This window comes from Daktulosphaira vitifoliae, unplaced genomic scaffold (genome assembly GCF_025091365.1).
Source record: "Daktulosphaira vitifoliae isolate Bord-2020 unplaced genomic scaffold, ASM2509136v1 Scaffold_3, whole genome shotgun sequence".
In the NCBI taxonomy this organism is placed as follows: domain Eukaryota; kingdom Metazoa; phylum Arthropoda; class Insecta; order Hemiptera; family Phylloxeridae; genus Daktulosphaira; species Daktulosphaira vitifoliae.
In genome coordinates, this window is record NW_026099574.1 from 27305092 (window position 1) to 27320107 (window position 15016).

Sequence of the window (15016 nt, forward strand, 5' to 3'; positions counted from 1 at the left end):
AATTGAAATTAATTATGAATTATGTGCAATATGTTTTTTTAGATTTATTTATTAATGAGGTAGACATAAGCTACATATAAACGCAGACCGGCAGAATTATTATGTGCACTCTTTATCAACACTATGGTTTCGCTTATTGTTAGCTAACGAACTTTTTTTTTTATTAAAATGTTCTTTATATTGTATAGCATAACTTTAAGAAATTGTCTAATAATTTAATTCTTGAAGACTAATACTGATTTTACAACTGATGAAAAACGCGCATTCAATTCGCCCGACCTGCGTATTTAACTTAAAACTTTACATAGAAAGGAAAAACAGACAGATATTTTAAATGTATCCGCACTGCGGTTGAAAATGCTGGCCGAGCGATCTGGTGTTACATTTTTGGAATCGGCCGTACCGTGAAGCGACACGTGGCTTTTGAACATATTTGAGTACAGTAATTGTTAGAAGCTAAAGTGTTTGGCCAACGGAGATTGCCGGCAAATTGAGGTCGAATTGCAACGATATAAATTGCGTTTTCAGGTGCCGTTGTTGCGCCTTTGTATTCGACTTAGATGAGCGTATCTGTGGCGACGAGTGCAGACTTGGGGATGAGAAAAAGACGGAAGCAAAAGAGGGTTTTAATTTAAACGGAATGCTGTTTGCTCGTGCCGCGTTCCAAGATGTTCATCGGGCGGTGGTCGACGGGGACATTCCTAACGAGCCTTAGGGCGCATTATATAAAAGCTCACGGGAGGGGGGAAACCTCTATCGTTATCTTCTTTACTTTTTTACTAAACAGAAGAGAAAAATAATAATATTTCACATACAACGGAGTCGTTAACAGTTATAAGTTAAAATGAATTAATCACCATAACATTCTAATATGTACTTAATAATATTGTAAATCTAAAATTTGCAAAACTATATTTTGGGTCATAATTTTAACATAATTCTTCCAGGTAGTAAACAATTAAACGATTAGCAATCTATTAAATGCTATAATTCTAATGTAATTTTGTTAAAATTTTGATTCCCAAACGTTATTTTTATTTTTAAATCGATATTTTGTACATAAAAACAGAATGTATGCTCTGTTACATGTGTAATTATTAAAAAATCAACTCATAAATCGTAGACCAATCTATACACTAAATGACTGACGTTAATTTTAATACCTACATAACATTTAAATTTAGAACAAATTTAATATCGATTATTCTTAACCTGATTTTGTTTATTATTTTTTTTGTGTTTTCCTACGAACTTTAACATCTGTCATCGGTACATATTTCAACACCTACACTTTTTATACATAGCCAAGTGTATTGTAAGTTTTTTACAGTGATATGCATTTTAACGAGTGTATATCACATTACTTGTATTATCAATAGCCGCTAAATAACAGGAGGTTATTTTTATATAAGGTTTCACTATGTCACGATTTAGCCTTTCGCTCATGAAATCATCAATTTCGGCGTGGTCTATATGGTTTCTATACGAGTATTGTTGTTCCCTCTGAAAATGACATATTGACATGTAACCCTCAACAGAAAAGACCAGCCGTAAAGTTAAATGACAAACGGTGTTCGATTTCTTCAAGATTGTTTTAAATATGAGTCACGTTTATCAAACTGTAATCGGCAAATATTTTAAAAACTGTTTAAAATATACAAATAAAAAGTTGAATTTTATCAAGCGGTGTTAGTATAGAATAGTATACTTACTATTACTTACTTAAATTTAAGGAAAGTACATTACACTCATCTAATAACACATGCAATTAAGTATAAATTAGTTATTTTGAATGATTTAAAACATAAAATGAATTATAATTCTCAATAAACGTTTTTCTCAACATTTTAATGAAATAAAATGTATACTTTCCTTGTGTTAAATATTTTTGGACGTATTTACTAATCTTTCCCGGTCCTTTTTATTAGATCCTGTTGAATTTATGTACACTATTATTAATCTTATACTTTTGACACGGATGTTTTTCCCTGGGGTAATTCTCATTTGAAATTAAAGAAGACAGGGTTTTTTATACGCACATTACTGACTGCGGAAAACATTTTAGAGGTGGTGATGAACGTGTTGAAATTGGAAAACTCGAATGTAAGTGGTTTTCGTGATCGTTTGAGTTGGTTCTCTGTGTCGAACATCAAATAATATGGACATTATTGCATTATTTATATGAAACGAGAAAGGACATATCCGCGCTTTATAGAAATGTTTTGAGATAACATTGACCATAGCGTGAAACGATCAATGTTTGATGTGACAACGGACAGCAAAGTGATCAAGGTGTAGTTTTGAAGTCGAATAGCTCTTTACATCATCCTAATGGTCAAGTTTGTTTTGATACACTTAAGAAAGAGACAACAGGCGTTAATCGGATATACAGCCGAACCTTCTTTCACTGGATTAAGTCTTTGTGATTATTGCTAATGCTGAAGGGTACTTATTAGCTTAGAGTTCTTATCCCAAAAGATTAAATATTTCTTCACTTGACCTGACATGCTAAATATTTCCAACTATCAATAATATAATTATCCATTGTAAATAAAAAATTAATGTGTAAATTGTGTTTGCAGAATATTATAATTTATAACATTGTGCAAACACAACATACACGTTCATTTTATAACTTATAAAACTCTTATGATTTATCTAATAAATATATGTACATATAATTAACATCTAAAAATGAAATAAAGAAAAAAGTAAAATAACTGCTGAAAAGCAATCATAGTAAAACTAACAAAAAATCATTAAACGTATAATTTGAAAAACGTATTAGTTTTAGTTATTTTGGCAAATCATATGGTTTGTATATAGAAATACAAATAACTCTCATTATAAAGTTATTTATTTACGAAATTTCTCGAAAATCCACATTTACTTATATATAGTTAATCTTCTAGCTATCATTAGATTAGTATACGCAAAATACTTTTTTATTTTCGACTCGTCAAGTGTTAGTAGTTGAAGTGACTTTTTTTAAATAAAAAGAGTGTTTGTCAATAAAAATAACGTCAAAGTAAAAGGTTTACAAAGATAAATATAAATCGAACAAAAGAAACTCTGAGTATTTCTATGAAAACTGTTTACAGACTTTTGTAAATCATCAAATATTTATTCATAAAAGTAATTACAGTATGATCGTATATAGAATGGTCCAGTATGATGAAAAGTTTACCCATAAAATTATCAAAGTTCAATAGAATGCCTTATTTAAATTTATATATATTTTTAAAAGAGAAACGGCTATTTCAAAAATGAAAATGTCACCAAGAATTAGTATATATATTTAATATCTTAAATGATTGATTAATTGTTGATACTATTTTTCTAGGATAATAATTTTGAGAGTTTTTTTTTTGGTTTTGTTTAGTATTATTCATTTATATATAATCAAATTTTTTTTAGATCTATCCCTTATGCCTTATAAGGGTACCAAATTAACTATTTTTAATGGAAACATACATATTTTACTAGTTTAAATACTAGGAAATCATAATCTAATTAAGAAATAACAACTTTTGAACCAGTATTTTAGGAGTTATAGACATATTTATACCTGGGTTGTAGGAAAAAGCGAAAGAGCAATGATAAAAATAACATAATACTTCCAATCTACATTTAAAACTGGTTTAACTATTGATATACTGATTCAAAATTTGTTATCTTCGAGTAATTTTCTTAGTTTAATCATATTAAAATAACAACTTTTAAACTTGTATTTTAGAAATTGTTAACAATTTAAAGTATTAACTGAAAGTAAGGCGCGAGTCTGCTATTTTTAACACAAGACATTTCTCAGCCTCACTCCTCCTCCTGCTTATACATAAAATTATTAATAATTACTTCTAAATTCCGATTCAAAATTTGTTATCGACCAATTATTTTCTTAGTTTGATCATTTTTTAAAATTTTATCCATTCAAATATATAGATATATTATCACTTAAAAACATTAAGTTGGTATAGACAATAAAGGATTTAATTTAATCATTAAAAACAAATTAATCATATATAAATCAAAAAATAAATAATACTAAATAAAACCAAAAAATTCTCAAAATTATTATTTTAGAACCAATTTAGTTGTCAATAATAAATTAATCATTTTATATTATGACTCAAAATAACTCAACACAATTTTTTTCTTTATATAGAAATATTTTCAAATATTTCAGATATGAAGATGAGCAAAGTGGGAAACCAGACTAACTCTCAAGATCCCCAGGCTGTGAATTCGCGGGTTTTTGTGGGAAATCTAAACACATTCCAATGTAGTAAAACGGACGTGGAAAAAATGTTTCAACGATATGGTCGTTTAGTGGGTGAGTATTATAGATAAAGATTATTTTCAAACTTTTTTTATACTTAAATTTTTTACTCAAAAGCTGTTAATCAAAATATATTTCAGTTCATAAAATATAATTTCTTTCTCGTAACTATAGTAACGTAATATACTTTCTTCAATTTTCATATAAATCATTGCAATAGATATTTTACTTATAGGAAAAACTATTTTAATTTTATATAAAAATTTATAAATTATCAGAAAAAGTAATGAAAAAATAAATGAACATTATATAAATATATAGTATTTGTTACGTAAGATAGAAAATTAGATTTTACTTTAAAGGTTTCATTTTTTTTTAAGTATTAAGTGTTTATTTTTAAAGCACTCATTGCTAGGTTTTAAACCAAGTTGAAAATAAAGTATAATGTATTTTATAAAAAAATTTCATTTCATTAGCTTACGAGAATAAAAAATAATTTCGTTTTAAATACTAAGAAATTTTTATTTATTTATATTTATGTTTATGTTTGACATCCGCTCTAAAACCTATTGCTCGTGACAGAAAGGACAGGAAAACCTAAAAAACACTACGCAGCGGAATCGAACTACGATACCTTTGTACCAAACACGACGCTTTACCAACCGAGTTAGGAAGACCAAAAATAAAAAAAAATTTATTTGAAAAAAATATATACATTGATATATTAAAGCCAATATTTCTAAAACGCATCAGTCAAATCGACTCTTTATTTTAAAGTATTTAAGTCTAATTTCTAAAATTTCAGTAAAACAAAGTAAAAGGAACAAGATTTATCTTGTATAATTTTTACAATTTAAAGTAAAGAATTTTACATCTCTAGTATAAAGTCAATACGTTTCTATTAAAAAATGTGAAACAATTATATTTGTTATTTTTACTGTAAATTATTTAACATATTTTACACATTCTCCAGTTAGAGTATTTTTTGTTAATTATACAACTTTAATAATAAAAAGCGTAATAAAGTAACAGAGCAGGGGATTTTTTTTTTTAATAATGGAACGATAATTTACAGAACTAGTACAATACCTCGTTGACGTAGTATGTGTTTATATGTGATTATTAATTCATTGGATGCGTGAAAACAAAGCATTAAATTAAAACTGGACGGTAATAGTGGTTTTGATGATGATACTGAACAAAAGTAAAATTCTGATAAACGCTCATTATTCCTGTGGTTCGTAATAAGCTATTATATGTTTAAATATTGGTATACAAAATAATATTACTCCTAACATACAACTATATTAGTTCATGTTTTGTTTTATCTTGTTGATCATTGATTAATTAATCGAGTTTATTTTATAAAAATAATTATAATTAATACAACTTATGTTCAAATTAATTCAAAGAGTTTCATACTATAATTGTTTTTATACTTTACATTTATTACATTTCCAATAAAATTGATGCTATTTAGTTAAATGTTATGTATCATTATAAATAAAAATAAAAATATTACAGACATCATAAGAAAATTCATTAAAAAGTTTTAATAAACTGTTTGTATTATAGATTGCATAAATAGTATTTCTTCTAAGATCGTGTAAACTTTCCATTTTCATGTTATTGATGAAGTCAAACTGATACGAAGTTCTTTTATTTGAAAAAATTATCGTGTAACCGAATGTCATGAAGATATAATTTCGTACTGGAATAATTTTTAAAAACTTGTGACAGGTAGTTAATATTAGTTTGACATTATTCATTTCATAAATGTATAAAAGTAATCTTGATCACGCCAAAACGAGTAAGGGTACCTACTGGCACGCGAAGATACATAACTAAATAAAATTTAGTTTCAATGTCTAATATTAGACAACGAATAAACCAACTGTGATAATAAATAAAACTAATTTATATACTAAAATGAAAATTTAAATACTTAATAATATCTATACCATCACTACATAGTATGCTGTGTGAAAATAATTAACTAACTTTATTACACATATTTTTAAAAATTTAATATATTAAATTATATCATATGTATTTTCATTTAGATAAACTATTTTTTATATCTTCAGAATACTCGTTATTTAGACAATTTTATGTAAAAGTCTTATATTAATTTAAGCACTAATAAATCGTATTCATCATAACTCTGCAAAACAATAAATGCTTATGTATGTCTAAACTAAATCATTTAATGTAATAGAAAAGTGTAAGTGGGTAAGTAACTGTCAAAAGACTAATTTTACAACGATAAGTAATACACAAGGTAATATTATGTAGTGGTATTCATGTATTCCTTCACATAAAAGATCAATAACACCTTACATCGAAGAGGCTCATTTGGAATGTATGGATCGACAAAACTTATTATCTTTTCATTTCGCCGTTCACTAAAAGGTAAAAACGGAAGCTCGTCCGTTTACTACACTTTTTGTAATAAATATTTTACAAACACGATATGGTACCGCCGTTCGACTTAATACCGTTTTTTAGTGGCAGGGAAATTATTAATTTGGATATCGTGAGTTGTCAGCGACTATAAAAAATATTAGAATGCCTTGTAAAATTATATTAGTCACGGATATATCTAAAAGTTAAGGTTTTAAGTTATAAAGGAATTAAACAAAACGTATTGGTGATTTTAAATAATTTATTAAGATTAAGTCCTCATCAAAGTATCAAGATTTTTATGGTATATTTATATTTGGTAACTATATTAAAATAACAACATAAGAATAAAAAAATAATCCTTAAAAAAATTGATCAGTTAACAAATATATTAAGAACTGTAAAATACAGTTCAATTTATTTAAATGCTTGTAAACCTGTGATAGCTCTGCCCAATATCAATGCGTGAATGTCATGAGTTCCTTCGTATGTAATAACAGATTCCAAATTTACTAAATGTCTAATTATATGATATTCGTCAGATATACCATTACCACCTAACATATCTCTAGCCATTCGGGCGATTTCAAGAGCTTTGCCGGTTGAATTCCTTTTAATCAATGATATCATCTCCGGCGATGCAAGTCCTTGGTCTTTTAAACGTCCAACTTGTAAACACGCTGCCAACCCGATGGATATTTCTGTAACCATGTCAGCGAGCTTCTTTTGTATAAGTTGAGTGCCAGCTAGAGGTTTGCCAAACTGAATACGATCTAAACAATATGATCGGCTAATTGATAAACAGGCTTCGGCTGCACCAAGTGATCCCCAAGCGATTCCATACCGAGCGTGGTTTAAACATCCAAAAGGACCTATTCACATAGAATTATAAATTCATAAACAACAATTAAGAATATTACTACTTAATATAATTATTTGGTACACTTTTTAATCATTCGCATACAAGTTGAAATATACCAATATCTTGTAATTACATCAGCATTAGATAATACTAAAAAATATACAGACAGGAAGTGTAAATTGAAATAAATTAATGTTTTCAAATTACTCAACAAAAAATACGCCTATATTTGAATTAAGGGGCTAGCTTAGAAAATATTAAAACAAAAACTTAACTATAAAACATTTATTTAACTTTCATTTAATACCTGCTAAACCTTCAACAGACGACAAAAGATTACTTTCAGGGACAATGCAGTTATCCATAAATATAGTACCAGTACTTGATGCTCTTAATGACATTTTGCCAGGTATTGCAGCAGTTGATATTCCTGACATTTCTCTATCAATTATAAATCCTCTAATACGCTTGTCTTCGCACTTAGCCCAAATTATAAATACATCGGCAATAGGCGCATTAGTAATCCAAGTTTTGGTTCCATTGAGTACATAAGATTTTTTATCTGATTTATATATAGCTTTAGTTTCCATTATTCCAGGATCACTACCGGCATTAGGTTCAGTAAGCCCAAAACTTCCCACTAATTCGGCGGTAGCTAACCTTGGTAGATACTGTTCCTTTTGCTCATTTGTACCATAGGCGTTAATTGCATGCATTACTAAAGATGATTGGACACTTAAGGCCGATCTGAACAATAAATTATTGAAATTGAGGAAAGGAAATTTTACAGATACTATTATCTATACTAGATTACTATCATATTAAAGAAAACAATTTGTAGAAAAGTATAAATAGCAATACATAATATTATTATTTTTAGTCTTCTACAGATTATTGAGTTAATCTTATTTACACTTACGGCAACAAGTACCGTATAATAATAAATATTAAGGTGACTAAAAAAGAAAAAATTGAAAATTTTATAATCCTTCAAGATTGTACAACAAACCTGTAAGCACTATCGACACGTTCAACTTCTCTAGCAATTAAACCATATCCAACTTCAGAAACTTTGGTACAACCATAGGCTCCAATCGTACAACCGAGAGCTCCCATAGAAGCCATGTCTTTGAGAACTTCTCTTTCATAAACAGCATTACGATTAGATTTTAGTATTCTAGGTAACAAAGCTTTTTGACAAAAGTCTCGAAACGTATTTTTTAGTAGAACTTCTTCCGATGTAAGACTTTTATCTAAGTTTAGTGCGTCTTCCCAATCAAATTTAGTTGTTGAACTAGAAGCCAAACGAACAGAGGCTAATCGTGTACTGCGTTTTATAGAAACTAGCAATTGATTCTAAAATTAATAATCAAGATTATTAGTTAGGCAAAACGATATTTAACAACTTTTATTTCATTTGTTTGTTGAATTGAATCTAGTAATACGTTAGAAATTATGCATTTATTATTATTATTTACTTAAATTTCTATCCGAAAAGATACATTTTACAGAAAGAAATAATTATTTAAACAACAAAGAGCAGTACGATGAACAATCACTTTCTCTGAGTTTTTAAAACAAAAGTTGAACAATCATGTTTCTTTGTGTGTTTAAGACACATATTTAAAAAATGTAAAAATGCGGTAGGCAAATGTCCTGTTTTTGACGTATTCAATTCCAATTTTTGGGAATGTATTTTTTAGTAGTTTTTAAACAACTAAAGATATCATTATTATGAATCGGAATTCTAACATAGGCTCTTGAAAAATTATTTTTCTTATTGAATTCAAACATAGATATAATGTAAGAGAAAAAAAATATTTTAATTTTTTTACCTTTTATTGTTGCCATAGGTATATGTACATTTTAGATTAACAATAAAAAATAATGTATAACAACAGATAATGAAGATTGAAAAAATATTAAATAATTAACAAAATTATTTTAGAATTTTCATCGAAAATTCTTTATTGTGGATAGAAATAAATTAATAAATCATAAAGCAAATTAAAAAATAATGCTACATGAATAAAGATATATGAAATCATAATTTTTTGTTTCAATTAATTTTGCTAAAATATGTAAAATAAAATATACATAAAATGTATAAAAAAATACAAACACACTTACAATTAAGTAGTTAAGTTTTAGTTTCTAACTAATGTGTAAAGCAGTTGAAACAACAATTTATACTATATTAATTATATTATATTTAGTTTCAATAATAAGTAACAAATGCAAAGCAGATAATTATATTCTACAATTAAAATTGTCTGTTAGATAGCATTATTAAAAATTTTTTTTATATGAGCTATTACTGATAAATTAAATAATTTTTTGGCATTTTGTATTCCATTGATTACAAATCATCTCATCGTTACTTTAAGAGTTTCACCACATATCTCATATATTACTCATTAAGATTTAGGATAACCATTTTATTCATTATTATGTGGGGTATAGATTGGTAGAATCAGGTTTATAATAGAGTCAACAAAGATTGCTAAATCAAAAATTGAAAACAAAATAATGCAATTTAATTGGTAAACCAATTATTTTATTCTCTTGTATAAAGTATAAGTAATTATATCTTGTATAAGATTGAGATAGGATGTACTGAATTAAATATACATAAATTTATATATTGAATATATAAAAGAATATATTCTAAAATTCTGTTGATCAAATTAATAAACAATACTTTTTATGCAAATACGTTAAATTACTTAAAAAAAAAAAAATTTTCATTTTCTATATAGCAGTTCTTAAAATAGTTATAGAGAAAATTTCTGAAAGATATTATTGTAAACCTTTAATATTTTAAAGTAATTGTTTTAACTATATTTATTTATGATTTACAAGGAAATAATGTCTAATTCTTAAAGGCCAGTTGTTAATGGTAGACTATAAATACATTTATGTAGGGTGTGATGTTAGTTAAAAGCCTCAGATTTGAAAGTCATGAACAAAGAAGGTCATCATGAATTCTTGATAACATTTTGTCTAGATAGTTTATTTGTAATATGGACAATTTTTTTTTTCTTACTTATTCATAAAACTTAAAACGGTAAAAATAAAATGTGTAAAATAGCATAATTAAGAAGACATTCTTAATTCAAAATAATATATTTTACATACATAAACAAAGTTACAATTGATAGCTTAAAAAATGAAATCAAAACTATTATTAAATAAAAATAAAGATATGATTATTTAAAAAGTATTTTGCAGGTGTTAATATTAGGAAAACATGTTTTCAAATTTACAAATTAATACTATAATATAAGAAAACTTAATCTCAATCAAAACTTAAGTATAATTAAATTTCACTATTATTACAAAAATTTAAATACATTATAAAAGTTTAATAAATCTTTACCTTCATTTTGCTGGTATGTGTTATTCTAAATCACGTAGAATATTAAATAATCTTTTTTTTATTAATTTATCTAAAAAAACTAATTTAATTGATATTATTATAACATAGATCTAAATTTTTTTTATAATTAAAAGTTAATTAAACTGTAATAATACGCAAAATTATACAAGAAACAAAAATGTTTTTACCTCGTTTTGTTTATTCAAAGCAATTTTCTAAACTGATAACATTCAAATGTAAACATGTTATCATTTTAGTACGTAACTTGTCAGAAATTGTATGATAAAGTATTCAGTGTTACAAAACGTACGTTAATTAGTTTTACCAAAACTACAGTATTAATAATTATTACAAAATACTTTTACAACTATTGTAAAAATGTTTTATTTTAACTCAATCTTATTTAAATTTTTATATTACTAAAGTTTCAACCACTATTTAATATAATATTATCTTAATCGTGATCAAAATTATAAGATTATTTTATTAATTTTTATTATAATCAATAAAGTATAGTGGACTAATTCTAATTATTTGGTAAAAAAAATGTATTTAAAAGGTTTTGATATGAATAATATTGATAAAGCAAAGTTCGTTTAGTTTAGATTGAACTGTACATATTACAAAAATAAAATGCCTCAAGTCAAATATTTGTTCAGGTACTCTATATTTCTTATAAATAAAACCAAACAATAACTATACGATTAACATAAACTAGGATAATATTAATTCTTGTATAAGTATTTAATAACGAAGAAAATTTTACAAACGACTTATAAAATAATAATTTCAAAAATATGATAAAATATGCTGTTTTAATATTCACGCATTGCTAATGACAGCAAAGTGAATAATATCAAAACGTTTTTTTTATCAAAACTAACTTGATTTTCTTTAGAAGTCTTTGATATTATATTTTACCTCTTGTTTTATGTACACATACAAACGCTTTGTGAGTATATGTAGATGTACAAACTTTAAGAGGGCTCTAGCACTGGTAACAACGGACATCGCCCATTGCACATAACACTACTGTTTGTGTCAGTCCATTCTTTGAACAATATGCCCTCTAGTATGCTTTTACTCGTACAGTTTCTGCATGTGTTTACCATAACCTTCAATTTTTTTAAGTTATAATAAATATTTTTTAAAAATGATTCAGTAGTATTTTTTATTACTATGAAGTTTACATAATAATTAAAATAATTTTCTATACTGATTGATATATGTTATCAGGCTATTATATAGAAAAAAAGATTCATGAAACTCAACTTTTTTATTAATATCATATGAATATTAAATTTAGAAATGGAATATGTTTAAAAACATTTTTTGTTAAAGTATAATTAAAATTAATGTGATATAAATTAACAATTAATATCATTAAACACAATATTATTTATAACGTAAAGTTACGTTTATTAAAACAGATTTGTTACGTTTTAAAACATGAATGTGTGTTTAAAACACAAAAAATTTCAAAATTTATGTTGGTCTTATAGAACATTTTAAATAGATTTTTCTTTTAAACATAGTTTTAAACACTTTGTGTAAAACATAAATACATTATTTTTAAACCTTATATTTGAAAAGTTCTAAATGGTTTAAAGTAGTCTTTAGTTTCTTCTTTAAATTAACTATGATAATGAGTTATATTCTGAACCTATTATAAATGTTAAACAAAAAACATAACTTTTAAACGCTCAACAATATTTAACTCAAGGTAATCTATAAATATATTGAAGAGTTAATCGAAAAAAAAAATTTGACTGTAATAATCACATTTTGGTTATGTATCATAAAAATATTTAGCATATAACACTTAAGTTAAAAAAATATTAATATTATTATTAATAGATTTTCATTTAAAATATTTCACGCTGAAGTGAACATTTAGTTATTATTTTAGTATATTAACATCATTAACAAATTATTTTGTATGTTACAGGAATATCAATGCACAAAGGATTCGCGTTTGTTCAGTTCACTAATCCCTTTGATGCTCGTAGTGCTTGTGTGGGCGAAGACGCTAGAACTGTTTTAGGACAAACCCTAGGTAAAGTTACATAATTAATACGTCTATAGTATTTAGTACAATAACAATAATTTTTTTGTAATTGCAGCATGCTTTATAGTTTTTAGTTTTTCATCGTAGATTTTGTATATAAATAATAAAAATTTAACTACAGTTTGGATTCAGCGTAGTGAAATTGAGGAATTTCTTTAAATTTGTATTGATTGCTATTTGTACAAAAAAAAAAAATATATATATATAGCAAGGTGTCATTTAGAGTAATTATTTATATACAATTTACAGTGTGGAACAGATTTTCTTTTTAAAATATAAAAATTGTCGTTTTTAAGAGTTTTGCTTTTAAAAAAATTTGATGGGCCACTAACAGTTTAAGACTCATCAAGTTACAAACATTTTAATAGACAGAGTGGGTATGCAACGAAGGAGTGAAAGTGTTATAAATATACACCAGTACGGGGTATACCCACCCGAGCTACATACTCTAAATATTAAAATACTTGTAACTTAATATATACTCGTCTTAATATTGTTATTAAAAAACTGATATTTTGAAATAAAAAAAATTTTTTCATTATTAAATATAAATAAAAGAAATATGGTTTTAACGTAACTAAGAATATTATTCAATTATTTAAAAGGAATTACAACAAAATATTGAATCTGTCAAAAGTTATAAGATTTGTCATTTAGATCGGCTTCGGGTTATTGAATTTTTAAGAAATAATATAATTGTTTTTGATTTTATAACTTTTAAAGTATTGATGTGTATTAATACTAATTATTTTAATCGGTAAGACTTTTACGATTGTTTTCAAATTCTTACAACGTATCCATATATTATACAACGGTATACTATTTGTTACAACGATTTTTATTTTAAAAGTCAGTAACGTCATATAATTGAGCATATATATATATATATATATATTTGTATGTTTGTTTTAGTATAAAATACTCTACTTTTCCTCGATATACTTCGCGTATTGCTCATTTAAATAAATTGTAGTACGTGGTTTTTAGTAGCATTAAATTGACTCATACGTGTATCCCATGAGAATGATATAACTTTATAAACACGATTTGCGTAGAAATTTAGTAAAAATATAACATGAAGTAATTTGTTTGAATGTCAAATGGAAGAAAAATATAATCGAGCAGTGTACTTTCGGAACACTTAGTTGTCTAGCTATCTATATGAACATTATATCCGAAGGGTGGGGTTGTGACGAATTTTAAAACTTTGAATTGTTTCTGTCATGCACAACTCTGGCCCCTGAACTGTTTACATTCTCACGGACGCGCACGCCGTCGTACCGAAGTTTTCTTCTACTTATTCTCTCACCGCATATTCTGCAGTGTTTCCAACGGGTAATGTTTCTCNCGTTTCTGTCATGCACAACTCTGGCCCCTGAACTGTTTACATTCTCACGGCGCGCACGCCGTCGTACCGAAGTTTTCTTCTACTTATTCTCTCACCGCATATTCTGCAGTGTTTCCAACGGGTAATGTTTCTCACAACTCGTATACGAAGAACGAAAAAGTTATTTTTTACAAATATGTCACGAAAATAGCAGTTGGATAACTTCCTTTCCTCCAAATCTGAATGAAAATTAAATTTTTTACAATTTAGCCGGTAATGTTAATGGTTATTTGTGAGCATCATTTAGCGTGCATCGTTTTAAAAAAATTATGATGGCCGAGTAGGTAATATTTAAAAGTAACCAGCGATATGTGGCGGCGATGTCGAAAAACAACAACGCGTGCAAAACAGTAAAAAAAGAATTATGATTTTATTATACCGTCCCATAGATTCTCCCTTATTGCTCTACTGTACTACTCGCTTCCATACAATATGCATGAAATTGCAGGTTTACCGAAATACCGTCGTTCTTTTTCTCGCCATCGCCTTACACACGATTGCTAATAGAAAAACAAAAAGAAGAGAATAAACAATATGCCTTTAGCAAGGTGCGAACAGATGAATAATAAAACAGTTTTACGTTTTCGTAAAACGATGGTGCTGAATTATAATTTGCTTCAAACACACTCACGTCTTTC

The 15016-nt window shown here is 26.4% G+C and overlaps 2 protein-coding genes across 7 annotated transcripts in view; one reads left to right on the top strand and one right to left on the bottom strand.

Moving 5' to 3' along the window:
• LOC126903319 (uncharacterized) overlaps positions 1-15016 on the top strand; it is a 49935-nt gene that overhangs the window by 12317 nt on the left and 22602 nt on the right. The window contains exons 1-3 of one of the 6 annotated variants that reach the window (XM_050681455.1): positions 1253-1688; positions 4187-4333; positions 12872-12979. In XM_050681455.1, the coding sequence (XP_050537412.1) occupies positions 1601-1688; positions 4187-4333; positions 12872-12979 (343 nt within the window). In that variant the 5' untranslated portion in view covers positions 1253-1600. Of the gene's footprint in view, positions 1-1252; positions 1689-3207; positions 3289-4175; positions 4334-11449; positions 11583-12871; positions 12980-15016 lie in introns of those variants that run through there. The other 5 variants (XM_050681456.1, XM_050681458.1, XM_050681457.1 and 2 more) reach the window with 5 other exon arrangements.
• LOC126903318 (glutaryl-CoA dehydrogenase, mitochondrial) lies at positions 6927-11133 on the bottom strand. Its single transcript, XM_050681454.1, has 4 exons — positions 10924-11133; positions 8554-8900; positions 7852-8291; positions 6927-7554 (listed from the first exon to the last, which is right to left on the bottom strand). Exons 1-4 carry the CDS (start codon positions 10927-10929, stop codon positions 7100-7102), a joined length of 1248 nt encoding a protein of 415 aa, XP_050537411.1. The 5' UTR covers positions 10930-11133; the 3' UTR covers positions 6927-7099.